Source organism: Corvus brachyrhynchos, unplaced genomic scaffold (assembly GCF_000691975.1).
Source record: "Corvus brachyrhynchos isolate BGI_N302 unplaced genomic scaffold, ASM69197v1 scaffold182, whole genome shotgun sequence".
In the NCBI taxonomy this organism is placed as follows: Eukaryota; Metazoa; Chordata; class Aves; order Passeriformes; family Corvidae; genus Corvus; species Corvus brachyrhynchos.
In genome coordinates, this window is record NW_008236807.1 from 2,445,695 (window position 1) to 2,462,137 (window position 16,443).

The 16,443-nt window shown below is 46.3% G+C and overlaps 1 protein-coding gene across 8 annotated transcripts in view; it reads left to right on the top strand.

Annotated features, from left to right (window-relative positions):
- The first annotated feature begins 7,120 nt into the window (after positions 1–7,120).
- The window catches only part of LOC103611380 (endonuclease domain-containing 1 protein), a 19,308-nt gene continuing 9,985 nt past the window's right edge, over positions 7,121–16,443 (top strand). For 2 of the 8 annotated variants that reach the window (XM_017728018.1, XM_017728023.1), the window contains exon 1: positions 7,121–7,237. Coding sequence is in view for 2 of the 8 variants with exons in the window: in XM_008628884.2 (XP_008627106.1) it covers positions 16,076–16,360 (285 nt within the window). In the remaining 6 variants the exon portion in view is untranslated. Of the gene's footprint in view, positions 7,255–11,780; positions 11,952–15,003; positions 16,361–16,443 lie in introns of those variants that run through there. The other 6 variants (XM_017728019.1, XM_017728021.1, XM_017728017.1 and 3 more) reach the window with 4 other exon arrangements.

Consider the following 16,443-nt stretch of genomic DNA (forward strand, 5'->3'; position numbering starts at 1 on the left):
CGCGGGAACTGCCTCGCTGCTGCTCGCAGAGCGCTCGGTGCACGTGGCCTGGGCCGCACGGTCCCTGCGCCAGGCTTCCCTTCGCCAGGACACAGCTGACATTGCTCAACAGTCTCGGTAACGAAATAATATTCATGAAAATATTCTTCCATCGGCATATATTTTGACTCCAGTATTAACTGTGTCCAAACGGTTTTCCAAAAGCCCTTGGTAAGAATTAAATCCCAAGAAACATAGAAAAAGTTCTTAAACAACCATGCCAGGAAGTGTTTCAGTTCTTTTTGAGCTTGAATCAAGCTAAAATTTACAAATCGTTGTTCAAGAATCATTTTAAGTTTAAGATAAATGTCCATATGCGGCTCTGAGAGCCAAGAGTCTTCCCACGGTTCCTCCATAGTTTAGATACGGAATAGCAAAGCAAAACCAAGAAGAGGAATCCAAAGTTTCCAGGGTTTACTCACACAAATCAGTCGCTTAGGGATCGGGGATCGTTCTGCTCTCAATTCTCCACCATTTGTTGCAGTGGGGATCCTGCAACACGCATATATCAAACCAGGAGTCCCGTGGAAAGGAAATATATACGGACAGACAGATTCTTGATAGCTGTTTCAGAGAGATGTTTATTTCTCCAGCCGCATGACCAGAGCTCTGCCGAGGAACTGTCCCAGTCACGGGACCAAGGGTCCTTCTGCCCGCGCAGGGAACACAAACCAACCAATGGGAACGAGGCTGAGCAGGGGCAGGGAAGCCCCGTGTCTGTGCCCTCAGGGCCCCTCTCCCAGGGCTACACGGCAGGGGAGGGACCCCAACACTTCTCCTCTTCCCTGTGTGTGAGGGCTCCTTCTGTGAAATGGCACTTGGTGCTGCTGGTGGTGATTTGAGGACAATTCCTAGGAGTGTCTGCAGAAAATGGATGGCTGCGATGCCATTTTCCTCCTGCTCCTCCTGCTCCTCCTCCCTGGGCAACATGTGGAGAGGAGCCTTTTACAAGAGCATGGAGTGACAGGACAAGGGGGAAAACAACAGAGGACAGGGTTAGATCAGGTATTCGAAAAAAATTCTTTACTGTGAAGGTAGTGAGGCACAGGTTGCCCAGAGAAGTTGTGGCTGCCCCATCCAAGGCCAGGTTGGACAGGGCTTGGAGCAACCTGATCTAGTGGAAGGTGTCCCTGCCCATGGCAGAGGAGTTGTAACCAGGTGATCTTTAAGGTCCCTTCCAACCCAAACTATTCTGTGGTTCCATAATTCCTCAAAAAGACATGCATGAGCAATGTCTCTCTTCTGAAAAGAAAATAGCCCTTCCATGCCCTTCACCCTTTCCAGGAACTGAAAAAGAAATCAGTCCCTTTCTTCAACCCCCACCACAGAAGTGTGGGATCAGCACCCTGAATCTCCATTATTGGGGCAGCTGCAAAAATCCTCCCAGCAGCAGCAGATCAGCCCTATTCACACCAGTAACACCAGTAACACATCAGGAACTCTGGGCCATGCTCTGTGAAGATCATAGAATCATAAACTGGTTTGGGTTGGAAGGGACCTTAAAGCCCATCTCATTTCAACCCCTGCCATGGTCAGGGACACCTTCCACTCTCCCAGGTTGCTCCAAGCCCCGTCCAACCTGGCCTTGGACAGTTCCAGGGATCCAGGGGCAGCCACAGCTTCTCTGGGCACCCTGTGCCAGGGCCTCACCACCCCACAGGGAAGAGCTCCTTGCTTGTATCTAATCTAAATCTACCCTCCTTCAGCTTAAATCCTTGTCCTATCACTGCTTTTTAATGCAAAAGGTCCCTCTCCAGCCTTCTTAGGAGCCCACTTCAGGTACTGGAAGGGGCTCTAAGGTCTCTGCAATAAGATGATTTACACACTCTGCCCTACAAGTGCTTTGCAACCATCCCCTTCCCCCTGTCCTGAGAAACCACCTAACACAGACGCAGTGATTTCCTCTCAGTCACTCCAGCCCCTGCAGAGCTTTGTGGTTCCCTCCCCTCTGCTCCTCCGTGAGTCTCTGCTTTTCAAATTTCAGCATCTTCCGAACCTCCCCTCTCTCATGGATGTGCTCATCCCTGCCCTGGGGAACTTTAATCACCATGGGCCACCCAGGACTGGAGGTATCCAACAAGGGCTGCTGTCCAGGGACTGCCAATTCTTGCAACCTCTCCGAGTTTGAGTGAAAAAAAACAAGTGTGTTACACTCAGCTTCTGTACAGTGTGTCCTGCAATGTTGTCCCTTACCCAAGTGGGATCATGGATAATTCAGGGAATACAGGAGTCTATGCCCTCCTGCCTGGACACCCAAGCTGTGACCTTGCCTTCATTCTAATCCATTCCTTTCACTGTTGTAACTGCTAGACTCTGCCTAGCAGGCTGCAGCTCCCTGAGAGCTCAGCGAGGGTTTCCCAGGGCCGTGTGATCAGTCTCATCCCAGAGTCCATTTCGGACAGCCCCATGATTTGCCTCTGGCAGCCAGCAGCGTTACAATGCAGTGGTGATGAAGGAGGCAGAGAAGGGTCTCCCATGAGGGTGGTAAGATGGCTTTATTCACATCTTGTCCTGGCACCCTCAGAGGCAGAGAGAGAGAGAACGAGGTCTGGGTGCGGGGTGGTTTTGTCAGGGGCCCAAGGGTGATCCCTGGGCAGGGTTGGGGTACAGGAACAAATAGGGAGAAACCGAGGGAGTGGCCAGGGCTAGGGCAGGGAACAGGGGGAAGATGGCATCACAGAATCAGGGCGTTAACAGGCTACCACATTTCACAATTGCCATTGTTCAGTATTTTCAAGGGTAGAGAGGGAAATAAGCGTGGCCCACACATTATCTCCTGAGTGATCCCATCCTGTGTGTTCATGGAAAGCTTTCTTTCCCAATGGCTGAGTTACTCTGACTCTGCTTTTGATCATGGCATCCACCCTTGTTTCCACCTCCAAAACCTCCTTCCTGAAGGTCTTCCCTGTGGTTTTTATATGACCTATGTTTCTTCCTTGTATCCTCAGAACACTGACGAAGTGCAACTACTTCCTGATCTTGTTTCTTATTGTTTCCCCAAAACTGTTCTTCCCCCTCCTTGCCCTTCCTGAAATTCTGCTCTTTCTATTTCATTTCCCCTTCTCATTTAAATGGATTTAATTTGAAACAAGCATCTGTGAAGGGATTAGAAATAAATGCTGAATCACTGGCTCCCATTTATTTTTGTCTTGCCCTCTGCAACAAGAGGAATGTACTGGAGGCCTCTGGCATATAAGAATAGTATTTCCAAAAACTGTGTCCAGCTGAGGCCTCTGCTCCCTCCAGTTATGGATCCCTCTTTTTTTTCCTAGTCAAACTTTGATGACTCCTGAATTGGTGATTTAAAGGGAGGAGGAGTTGAATAGGGGCACCTACCCACAAATGGAGTGTCACACTCACCCACCATGGGTTGAACACCACCAGTCTTCGGTGTTCAAAGGAAAGAGATGTGAAAGTGGCTCCAGGGATTGGTGTTTCTGGCAGATCCAGACACTTAAAAGATTGGATAGAATGAAAGAAGAAAGTTCTGACTCAGAATGGTCCTTCATTGCTGAGCATTCCCCAGAGGGTTCAGGGACAGCAAAAAATGTCTCCATCCCCACTGTTGGGAGAGATGCAACTGAGCTGAAGGACTTCAGGGAGGACTTGCCTTCCCTCAGCTGAAGATCAGCTCTTCAGGGATGTGATGGCAGCTGCAAAGGCATTAAGATGAAAGAATCTGGCCTGGATTAATCATGCTCTTTCTAACATTTTGGAAGGATGTTGGTCAGAAGCAAATCAAATGTTCAGTCAGGCAGTTGTTGGAGTCCTTCACACCTTGAGGGCCCATTTTCATCACCAGTCAGAAATTTTCAGGGTAACTGAGCAAGCTTTGGTTTTATGACTTAGTGCTGGGAGGAAAACAACTCCAAAAATCTGAGTCATTTGATCTCAGGCACACAGTAAATCAGCAGCAAGCTCAAGCAGAGTCATAAGATTGGAGATAAGAGAAATGTTTTCCCAGAGAAGCTGCCCCATCCTTGGAAGTGTTCAAGGCCAGGTTGGACAGGGCTTGGAGCAATGTGGTCTAGCTCCCTGCCTATGGGAGGGGTGGGACTGGATGATCTTTAAGGCGCCTTCGAACCCAAACCATTCTGTGATTCTGTTATTTGTGATTCTGATTCTGTGGCTTGTGGCTGCCCTCAAAGGTCATCCCATGCACTTCCCAATGAAGGTCCAGAAGTAATCGTGCTTGTGGTTTGTGTGGAAGGCGTCCCATGATGGCGTCACCTCCTACCTTCCCTGAGAGCCTGTTCCAGCCGACAGAAAGCTGGGGAAACCTTCCTAATGTCCGACCCAAACTGTATTAACTCAGTCTGCCACTCCAGCTGGGCCTTTGCTGGATATTGGGGATGGTGTTTGAATCTTTGAGGAATCTCATGCCAAATGCCATATCCTGGTGCCGTTGTGCTCTGTGCCATGGTGGACTGCAGGATTCAGCACTGTCACGTCACCACCAGACACCCACATCTTCAGGCACCGTAACTTCCAGATTAGTTCTGATATCTCCAATACTGGTCTTGTGCTCTGCCCTCCAGTGTCTGCCCAGGCTGGTCTGACCCCACGGTACTTCTGTCCCAATCCAGTCCATTCCATGTCTCAGATCTTTGTTAACTCTCGTGGTGGAAGTGGAGCGGGGATGCAGTGGAACAACTGTATCTTCTACCATGCTTATGAAATTTCAGAGTGTTGTTTTTCCACCTAGAATATCTCTCTAACTTGTTTTTATCCTGTTAAGTATTAATCCTGCTCCCCCATGTCCTTGAACTCTTTTCCTGCTTGGAACAGAATGTGAATTTAACAAGGATGTGGTCTCCTCCATCAGCTGAGCTACCAATGAAGGCATTGAACAGGACCTTGAGGGACTGTGTGGAAACCCATGTTCTTCCACTCTGGTGTGGACCATTAAAGGCAGTTTCCTGGGAGCACTTCCCATCACTTCCCACAGGTATCCCAATGCATTATGTCAGCCTCTGGTCTCTCAAATACTGCCATGGGAGATGTCATCCAAAGTTTTTGTAAAAAGAAGGGTTCTGAAATCATCTTTCTCTCCCTTACCCACAAGGTCTGCTACCAGCTCACAAGAGGAAATCAGACTGGTCTGAGAAAATTTGGCCTTTTCAAAGCCCCTCTCCCCTGCTGCTTTACAGGTGCTTGCAGAAAGGTGGCCTCAGCAGTTGTTCTGGAATTAAAAGAAGCTCTTCCTCCCAGGTTTATAGGTCTGGGTCCATCTTTTCCTTCCAACCCCTTATTTCTAAAGATAAGCACGGCTTCCCTTCTTTCTTCCTGTGAAAGCATTTTCTTACCCTGCTCAAGTTCCTCAAGTCAATTTCTAGAAGCTGTTTTTAAGTATTGCAAAGGAGTCCCTGAGACAGGCAGGTGAAGGCATCTCCTGCCCCTGGGTACTCTCAGCTTGGTAGATGTCCCCATCAATAACCACCCCATGCACTGAGAAGCACATCAGAGATCCTCCTGGTCATATGATGATGGTCTGAGCACGTAAAACAGGATTTTCCATTGCCCCAGATCAGGTCTGAGCTGTGTTTGGCCTTTCTCATTTAGTCCCAGCATGTTCAACACCAGGAGGCTCATCTCTTTGAAGCTGGTTTCTACTTTATGCCACCTCCTGAAGCTGAGGTCAAGGAAGAGCTTGAGATTTATCTGACCCGTAGTGGTGCTTCTTTCCTTCACTTTAGAGAACTCTGACCTTGAGATCTCATTATCATTTATTTTAAATTAGGAATGAGTCAAGTGGATAGGCATACGTGTTCAGCTGCAAGCATTTGCAAATCTGAATTTCAAAACTCTTCCAAAACACCTTTAAAGAAAAAAAAAAAGATGGTTAGTCATAGAATTATTGACTAAGGGGAAGAGCAGATTTCGGGACCTAAAATACAGAGTGAATTTATGGGTTAGTTCCCCTTTGCCCTGACTCATGTAAAAAATCTTATCAATTACTGAAAGTTGTCCTGAATGACCAACTGTAGTACACCAAATGGCCTCAATTTGTGCCTGGGGAGGTTTAGATTGGATATTAGCAAAAATTTGTTCACTGAAAGGGTTGTCAAGTGTTGGAACAGGCTGTCCAGGGCAGTGGTGGAGTCACCATTCCTGGAGGGATTTGAAAGACATAAAAATGTGGCACTTGGGGATGTGGTTTAATGGTGGCCTTGGCAGTGCTGGGTTAGTGTTTGGACTCGGTGATCTTAGAAGGCTTTTATAATAATTTTATAATAATGCTGACCTCCTCCTCCTTGATGTGCTGACGGACAGAACGTTAAATCAACGTTTCAGCAATTTCAATAACAATTTAGGATTTACCATAGGAATAAAACAATAATCCAGCAGGAAGGGCAGCCAATGCAGTTAGGTAATGCAGGTAAGGATGTGCTGCCCAGGCATGTGGTGGAGTCTACAATAAATAATTTTTTGTGAGTAGAAGGGACGAGCAGCTGCCAGGAATGGTGTACTCTGGATTGAACCTTTCTGGTAGTTGGTGATGGACTAAATGTCTCTTCCAGGATAATCTGCTGTGCCGTTTGGGACACTCACAAGCTCCCAAGTGTTTCATGTCAGTCATATCGAGGTAGGGAGGCTGAGGCAGAGGATTTAGGAGTTTGCAATGGTCCTTTGGCAAATCCATGTGAAAGCTGAGGTCAGAGCTCAGGAAATCCTGGCTCCCATCCTGCAGCCGGCGGGGTGTTGTTCATAACAGCAGAGACAAGCCAAAGGAAGACCAAGGCTGACATTTCTCATAAAGAATTTCACCTGTGTTCACAAGTTGAGCGCACACCATCGTGCTTTGCCAGTGAAACTCTCGCTGTTGGAGTGGCTCAGGGCAAAGATAAAGAAGCTTTTCTGCTCCAAGGGAAGGATCCCATATGGCTGCCTTATGGGGCTTCTGTCAGTCCCCAGCTGAAACCAGGGTGCTGAGGTCTCAGCAGCCACTGAGAACGGGGAAGAGTTACACCACTTCCTGCACTCAATCGCTGAGCGTGACCTAGCACAGGCAACCTCCTTCCTGTGCCAGGGTTGTTGACACTGTTCTGCTTCTCCTTAAAAAAAAAATGGCCAAAACCCGTCCCTAGTTCCAGGACAGCCTTTTCCCCAGCCTCTTCCCCATCTCAGCACGGTGCAGAACATGATGTGGCGGCCGGGCTCTTTTCCTTCTCCGTGTGACGTCTTTGCAGCTCTCTGGGTAGGATGGAGTGAAATGTATGTGCTAAAAATAGTTGGGGTTTTTTGAAAGTAAAACTTCATTGCCTTGTGTTTTATTGCTGGTGTAGGTTCCTACGAGCCTCGCAGCTTTGGGGTTGGGAAGATGGGACTTGCATGATAGGGTTTCTTCAAAGAACATAGTCAGGCCATAAAAAGTCTGGAGTTTTTAATACCTTTGTGTGTTTTGCTCTTGAACATCACTGAGCAGAAAATAGACAAAGAAATTCTCCATACTGGCATATTATTTTTTCTCACAGCTTATCAGTAAAATTATCTAACTTTGTTACAACTAATTTCAAAATTGAAATTGAAAAATATTAATTGCAGTGTTTGTAACACACAGAAATTTGTCTTCTACAGCAAAGTCAGTCTCTGGCAGACAAACCAATAAAAGCTGTGAGTTTTTACCTGCCCTTAGTAAATACTATTTGCTTATCTTTGGGGACAGGTTGTTTCTTCAGGTTAATTTGTTTGGATAAAAAACATGCAGCCTTTTAAAGATGACCTGCCTGAATGGATGCTAAATGAAAATAATTTGGAGAATGAAGGAGTATTTGAGAGTAAATAATATCTTTAAGTCTGTTCCTCTGTTTTCTGAACATTTGAGTGATTTCCAAGAGTAAAAACCAAAGTTCAATACATAATATGACACGCAGAGAAAGAATCTCAGATGAGCAGAAGACTTCACAATAAAAGCACTGACAAATAATGCCCAAATAGCTGCAGGGCACCTGTGATCTTTAGGAGAGAAGAGCTCTGTAATGGAATAATCTGTCTGAGCAGTTGCCCTAGGTTACAATAAAGAGGTGTGTTCCCTGTTTTAATCCTGCAGAAAAACGATGTTTTGAAAGCTTGTTATTAAATAATTGCATGGATTTTAATGGCAAGTTTGTGCCACTAACCCCAACATGCCTTCCAAATAATGCATCCACGGGGAATGGATGGAGGGCTGGAACACCTCTGCTCTGGAGCCAGGCTGAGAGAGTTGGGAGTGTTCAGCCTGGAGAAGAGAACCTGAAGAAGACCTTAGAGCCCCTTCCAGGGCTTAAAGGGGCTTCAGGAGAGCTGGAGAGGGACTGGGGACAAGGACCTGGAGGGACAAGACAAGTGGGAATGGCTTCCCCCTGCCAGAGGGCAGGGTTAGGTGGGATATTGGGAATAATTCTTTGCTGTGAGGGAGGTGAGGCCCTGGCACAGGGTGCCCAGAGAAGCTGTGGCTGCCCCTGGATCCCTGGAAGTGTCCAAGGCCAGGTTGGATGGGGCTTGGAGCAACCTGGGATAGAGGAAGGTGTCCTTGCCCATGGCAGGGGGTTGGAATGAGGTGATCTCTAAGGTCCCTTTCAATCCAAACCCTTCTGTTATTCTGTGATTATAATACTCAGGAGCAAGTGCATGCACAGAAATGGTCATGTTCTCAGCACTGTGTTTCCTGTAGTACAGACTCCCAGGACACCCTGCTGGGGCTGATGATAACAGCTCTGTATTTATAAGAAACAGTTGTTACCACCAAAAAACCGTAAAAGTATCAACCATTGCATTTTGTGCTGATTTCTGTGATTTTGATCTGCAGCTGACTGAAAAACAAGAACGAGGACATAGAAACCGAGTGCTAAACCTGGCACTTTCAATCTTCTTATTGCTCCAGTCTTGCCCACACTGACCTGTATTTTGGTATTTTTTTGAATAAGTCTGCACATTTTTTTCCAAATGCCCATGGTTGGATAAAGATTTGCCTTTTGACATTTGAGGTTGGACTTGACTCACACTGACTCCTTCTCCCCACCACTCTCAGAGGTGAAACCTCTGCATCAAGCTCTGTAATCATAGAAAGGTATTTTTTTAGAATTACAGAATCATTTAGGTTGGAAAAGACCTCTAAGATCATTGAGATCCTTGCAGCAGATCTGCCATCAGTGCTGGATCAGACTGCTCAAGATTGGCTCCGTCCTGAGCTTCATGGTGTCTCCAAGGGTTCCCACTGGACAGTTGGATCAAGTGCATCTCTTTGCATTCAGTACCTCCACCTTGAGGTTGATGTGCTTCTGGTTTGGGGTTCCCCACACCCAAATTAAGCTGGTGCTGTTTGATCTTGCTTTGTCCAGGCACAACAGCCTGTAACAGAACTAGTGAATCTGACTTTTTCTACCGAGGCAGCCAAGAGCTCCAATGAGGTCAACCAGATGTGGTCTAACCCCAGAGGTTGAACAGGTACAAAGACCTCAAAAGCCCTCAAAAATTTCACTGCTATGGGATCTGCCCCTTTTAAGCCAGACTGGATTTCAAATTCATCTCCTGTAAGAGTTCTGCTGAGCTGGTTTCCTCACTTGTGACAGCAGATGCTTTTGCTTTTGCTTCACAAGAATGAAACAGCTTCTCCTTAGGCCCATAGTTGGGCTGTGGGTACTGCTGCCCAGCACTTCCCTAACCTCAACAGCTGCTTTCTCTGCCCCTGAAAATATCCCTCACTGAGGGCTGGGTCCTGGCAATCAGTCCCTGGTGTGAAGGTTGTGTTCTAGGGAAGTGCCTTCATTGTCCAAGAGCCGGCTGAGGTGAGGTCTGAGCTGGCTACACGTGGGTTTCTGCTTTTCCCTGGAGGGTTCCTGTCTGATTTAGTTTGAGGGAAATCTTGGCTCATCACTGAAGCATTTGCCCATTGTTATGGCAGATTTTCTCTTCCTGTTCCGAGTTACCCCTGCAAACCCATCCACCCTCCATGTTCCCATTCCTCTCTCTCCTACTTGGGAAGTGAGGTGCTGCCCATGTACACTTTCAGAACCACATCAGTGCAGAATCCCAGAAAACAAAGGAAATGCTGAGTTTGCTTACCATATTTTGTGACTCATCACATCTTGTTGACCTAATGCTGGAAATACCCATCTAAAATTTCCACAGAGGCTTGTTATGGGCAGAGGTACATTTTTACCATAATTTTGTTCTCTGGATCTTTCTGAGTGAAAAGGAGCATCAAATTGTGCATCCATAGCATCCAGACTCAGGATTTTCTCACACATCCCATTGGCAATGGCCATGTCCCATGAAATGGTATCTACAGCAGAAAACCAAGCCACAGAGGAAGCATCACTGGTCTCCTCTGAGGTCACCTGTTAGGGATGGAAGGGGGGTGTTGCAGGTTAAGGCTGGATCATGAGGAGAGCCCAGAGGAGGCCTAAGGTGACTTTTGACTTGCTTTATTGCATCCATGAGCTGGCTCTTGGTCCAGCAGGAGGTCTGACTCAGAGCAAGTCACCTGCACAAAGAACTTTTGACTTCACTTCTCAAGAACCCAAACCTACATCTAGTCCATAGCCAGTTCAGCATGAGCTCATCTTCAAACCAGGTGATCTTGTAGTGCTATCAGCTCTTTTGGGCCTGAGTAAGACCTAGAACACACAGCCAAGCCTGCCAGGAAGTAAGGAAAAAGAAGCTCTGTTCCTTACCCTCTGTTGTCTTCTGCAATCACACCAAACATCTTGGTCTGAGAACACTCAGACTGAATTGCATGAATTGCATCCTTCCCTCCTGTTCCTTGCTATGCTGATTATTTGTTTGTTGTGCTCTCAAGAAAACATCCTCCCACACAGGTTACAAAACTCCCCTGGAATTCCTACTGGATTAGCACATCAAGCCCGTGAGAATGAATAAGGAAAGGCTCTTTGCATTGGAGGTCTGTCCAGAAGGAAAGAGCTTTGGAAAAGGATGGCTTTTGTATTTTTCTGTTGTGCTTTGGCTAAGTAATGTGATACAGACATCATGGATTTAGAGATGGCAACGTAAAGTGGGACTCAGCTCGTTTAATGTTGGAGGTGTAAATCAAAACTTGTCTGTCTGTGAATTCTTATGGCATCAGAGAGGAATAAGCACTTTTGTAGTGTCATTCCCATCATCTTCCAGATGTGAGCTGTGCCCTGGAAATGTGGATATTCCTCTTGTATTGACCCTACAGGGAGTGCTGAGAACCAGCCCTTAAACAGGGCAAATCCTTCTTAGCCAAAACCAGAGCTCCTGGGACTACAAGTCATTTAGATGGGGTGAGCCAGGAGGGAATTCCTATGGCTGTTTGTTTGTGTTAGTCTGTCCTCAAGGGCCAGTTTCTTGTGAACTCATTGTAATTAGGACATGTTCTTAATTAGGCCAGGATTTGAGTCTGCCACCTCCTACAACACAGCATTATCACATCTTTTCTGGCTGGAGGCAGTGAGCTCTGAGTGACACCTTCAGAGGTGAAGGTCAGCGTTGCCCACTGCACACAGCTGGCCCTCCCTTTCCGTGCCACATCCACAGACTCCAGGGGATGCCAAGCCCAGCAGAGCTGACCAAAGGCACAGCCCCTGAGCACAAGGGCTGCTCTTCCTCATGAGCAACCAGGCTCTTGTCTGAAGTCTGGTCTGACATATTTCCTCTTGCAATCAACAGCCTCATTTCCATATGGAGTCAGCCAGCAGTCAAACTGGAAATCATGTTGACGTAACTGCTAATTACCCTTGGCATAACTAATGTGCACTAGCAAAGCTTGTATTTATTGACGCATGGGGATGGCTAGCAGAGGAACCAAACTGGTCCAGACACTGTTGAAAAAGATCAGTCTCTCCTCAGGGAGAGAGATGGGCTGCTGTGGTCTCATCTAGTTGCTGTCTTTTCCTTGGAGGAGTCTGAACCAGGATTCTGGAAGTGTGTCTTCCTCTTGGCTCTCTGAGGTATGTGGTTTGTTTTCTATGGCTTTGGGCTATAGAGAGGCTTAAAAGTACAACTCTCAGGACCAGAGGATTTGGCCACTTACTGTGTTGTCATAATTTTCCAGGCAATATCTGAGTGTGGCAGGCCAGGATGGGGTGGAGAGAAGATGGGAGATGTATCTACCATAGGATCAAAGAAATCCTGTTTGGCAACATCAGCCGCAGGACTCTTAATTCAGCAATGTTTTCATCCGGCTAAGCCTTGAGTCACCTCTGCAATTCATCATTTGTTATTTCCCAACAACCTGTCCCAGTGCTGCAGTACCTGCCTAGAGGCATTTTTTATCCTGCTGTGCAACCTGCACCTCCCAAGCCAGTCTGTGAGTGCTGCCCTTTATTACAGTGCTTGGCTCTGCCACAAAGAGCTCGACTTTGTTGTCCTTGACCTTTTGAGTAGCTGTAGGCAGCTGTTGGGCTGCCCTTTGGCCTCTCTCTGGCCAGACTCAACAAGCCTGAATCCCTGTCTTCTGAAGGTATGTGCTCCATGCCTCAGACCACCTTGGCAGCATATCTGGGAGCAGCTTCCAACCAGCCAAATCTCAACAGCATTTGGGAGTCACATACGTGGTAAAATCCTGGCCCTAATATACAAACATCTTCCAGGAAGAGAAATCAAAGGAGGCTTAATAAGCAGGTTGTACTAATAAGTAAAGATATTTCATCCTCTTAAAAATGTATCTGTACGAAACCATAGCATGGATTAATTTCTATACAGACCAAAATGTTCATGAAATTGAAGTGCAGTTATAAGTGTTGGTATAGCTTATGAGGAAGTATGTCGTTATCACTGTGTGGTGGAAAGAAAATTCCACAAATTCAGAATTCAGGCTCCAGAGCTGCTTTAATACCCTGGGGCTTCCATTTTACCTGAGGGACAGCTGCAGAGTGTGAGACACCAAAAGGGAAGGGTAACCCAGGTTCTTGTTAATAGATCCCTTGGGGTGGATTAGAATGGAACAACACTGAATGACCAGTGTTTATAAGAGTATATACGTGTATGGGTTTATTTTAGAACAATTTGGTTGCAATGGAAAGGAGATATGTAGTCATTTTGGTTAGTATTATCTTCAATAATATCCATATTATATATCCATATAATATATATACCCATATTATATATATATATATATATATATCTCCATATATTTCCTTTAAAATATCACTTAAGAAAATATATAAAGGAAAAAGAGAAAGAGAAAAAAGGGTAAGAGTAGAAAGACCTCACTACCCATGGATCAAGGGACAAAACTTGATTGTTGCTATTTTGATGTCTGTTGGTTGAAGTGTTGATCACAGTCTTGATCCATGGGAGGTGGGGGGAAAAGCCCCCAAACAAAAAGTCCAGTGAGTTAAAATATGCTCAGGCTCAGTAAGAATACCCGGGTACCTCCTCCAGAGGAGAGAGCTTCCAGTCCTTTGGTGGAAGGCCTCAGAAATGAATCTGGGGGCACTTCAAGGGGTCTTTGATGGTTTATGACCCCTTCTAAGACATGACAGCTGCCTCTCACATCAGTGCAGTTGAGCCCATTACAGCCCATCAGAAGGGATGAAAACCCTCAGGTGTGAATGTGACCTTCTCTGAGGGCGAGGGGCGGGAGTTTTACGGTTGAGCCAGTTGTGTAAGGGAGGACAATTGCCATGATAAAAGCACCATCCCGCCTCCACAAGGTCTGCTTCTTATCATCCTTCTCCCTTATCTGGCTCAAAACCTGGCTTGTAGCCTCCAGTGATGGTTGCTCACCCCCTCTGTCTTATACAGTTCAGAGGTTTTGCCACATGAGAATCAGAAAGTGAAAATAACGTACTGATTTTTGGTCTCCAAAGCTGAAAGAAACTGAAAGAGTGACAGTAACCACAGGGAACCTGACAGCTCTCAGCTGTGAGTGTGTGTAGCAGGGTGGTGCTTCATTGGTGGCAAGGAGGTGACCCCTCTGTCACCTGAGTGTTACCTGCTCTGCATGCACAGGGACCGTGGCACTTGGTCTGGTGGAGTTTAAATAACCAAAGGTATCCAAATCTCACACCAGCTTTTTCAGCTGAACTGTATGATACTAAAAAAGCTGTTGATCCTTGTGAGGAAAGAATGGATTGAACATATTTATCTCCAAAATTCAGGGATTGCCATGAGCCAGCATTTGGAGTGTTGCATAGAAATGCTTGAGGAAAAGAGTTTAAAATGGATAACATATAGCTGCTGTCCTTGGGGGGGATTTGGTAACATAGTCAATCTTCTATATCCTTACCTTTTCCTTGAATTTTTCTCCATAAAATTGATACTTTTCATATGGCTCTGGAAACAGGTCTATTTTTCACAGAGAAAATGTTCCTTGAGGGACAGTTGCACAGCAGAGGTGCTTTAGGATCACTTCTGGGACAGGGGAAGAATAGAAGAAGCAGCTGTTGCCTTTTCTGGGAACCTCTAATCTTTGGTCTGATTGGGTCAGTGTTTTACCTGTCACTTGAAGCTCACACTTGTTTGAACACCTGGCAGAGGCAAATATGTGAATGCCCCATCCCTGGAAGTGTTCAAGGCCAGGTTGGATGGGACTTAGAGCAACCTGGTCTAGTGGAAGGTGTCCTTGCTTGGTGTCATAACAGGGGGGTTGGAACTGGATGACCCCCAAGGTCCCTTCCAATCCAAATCATTCCGTGATTCTTTCTGTGATTCTATGAACATACTTTGTAAGGAGAGACATGCATGTATCACCATCCTGGTTGATGCAAAGAGTGTGCTGGCCTCGAGGTGTCTACACTCCCTCTCTGTCCTTGCTCACAGCAGCAGAGCACCCCCCAGAAACAGAGGTGTCACACAGGTCAATGAGAGTGGAATGTCCACCATCCAGACACCTCCAGATCCTGCCTGTGGCCGTGGGATCTTTGCTGCCCTTGAAGGAGAACAGTCCAGAAGAACACAAATCTCTTCAATCCACAAGTCCAAACAACATTTCTTTCTCGAATTTTGTTTTGTCATGTGCATTTGGCTTCTGCTGCTGTGATTGACTTTGCCCTGAAGACCTACAGCCTTCCATCTACTTAGCATCTCTTTGGCGATTCACTTCCTTTTTCCATGGGGAATGAAGACTCAGGAAAAGGCTTTGGTGACACCTCATTTTTTGTCAGTAGAATCACAGCATCATTTAGGTTGGAAAAGATGTCCAAGATCATCGAGTCACACCTTTAATCAACCACCACCTTGTCAACCAGACCATGGCACTGAGTGCCACATCCAGACATTAAAGTAGAAACAGTACTGCCCTCTGGTTCAAAATCCCCTTTTTCCAGTACTGCCTTCATAAGAGCTGTTTCCATTTCCCTGCATTTGCTCAGCTACTTCACAGCTTGCCCTGCTTTGAGCATGAGATTGGACTGCTGCATTTAGCATCTGATAGAAAGAAAACTGAGGGAGAAATCAGGAGAACATCCACAGGGAGAAGCCAAATCTGGACTTCAGTACAATTTCCCTAGAGAGGTGTTACAAGTCCTGGTTTTTTTCTACCATGATATAGAAAACTTACCAAAAGTACTTCATGTAGGAATCTCTGAGCTCCCAACTGGAATAAGGCTGGAAGATCCAATAGAATTTTTTACAAGTTGAAGAAATGGAGGTTTGTCTTATGGAACAGACCACAGGGGAGTTGGAACAATGGGAGTAGAGCTCATTGAGTGTCTCTCACAACTTTCCATCCAGAAAGTGCACAGCTCAAGACAACACATAGGCACTGCCTCCACTGACTTGAAAGGCAGAGAAGATCCAGTTATGAAGTATTAGAGCACAAATTTTTATTAAAAAGAGTGAAATGCAGAAGCATGAGCTTGTAGACCTCAGGAGTAGGTGGAGAGATTAATTACTTCTTATGCTTGTATATGATTATAAAAACCAACATGTTGTTACAGTACTCCCGGACTTCTGGAAGTGGAGGAAAATTAGTCCGGTTTAGTTGTCAATGAATGAGCAGTGGGAAAAGACTGCTCCTCTGCCAGCTGTGTCCCACCTGCACAGGCCATGACCAGCTCTCTGCAAGCTGAGTGTCCCTCTGCATTTGCCTTCCGGGGAGCAAGAGTCCTTCACTTGAAATCCTCCCACGATGCTGCGCCTGCTGCTGCTGCTGCAGGGGTTGGCCAGCTGCCTCTGGCTGGGACACAGCGAGGTGGTGAACTCCTTTGCAAGCTATCCTAAGTTTTCCTACAGGAATACTACTCCAGATAATGGCCTGGAGCCAGCGAACCCAGCCTGGATCTGCCAGCGCTACAACAGCTCGTATCACTTTGCCAGCCTGTATGACAAAACATTGCGCATTCCCGTGTACTCTGCTTACATCTACCAGCCTGGACCAGGCAACAGATCTAAATCACAGTTTGTTGAGCCTCAGGTGAGTGTCTCTCTTACAGTACATCACCCTCCAGTCATTAAAAGATGAACTGCAGCATTTAACCCAACTTTTCTATTTCCTCC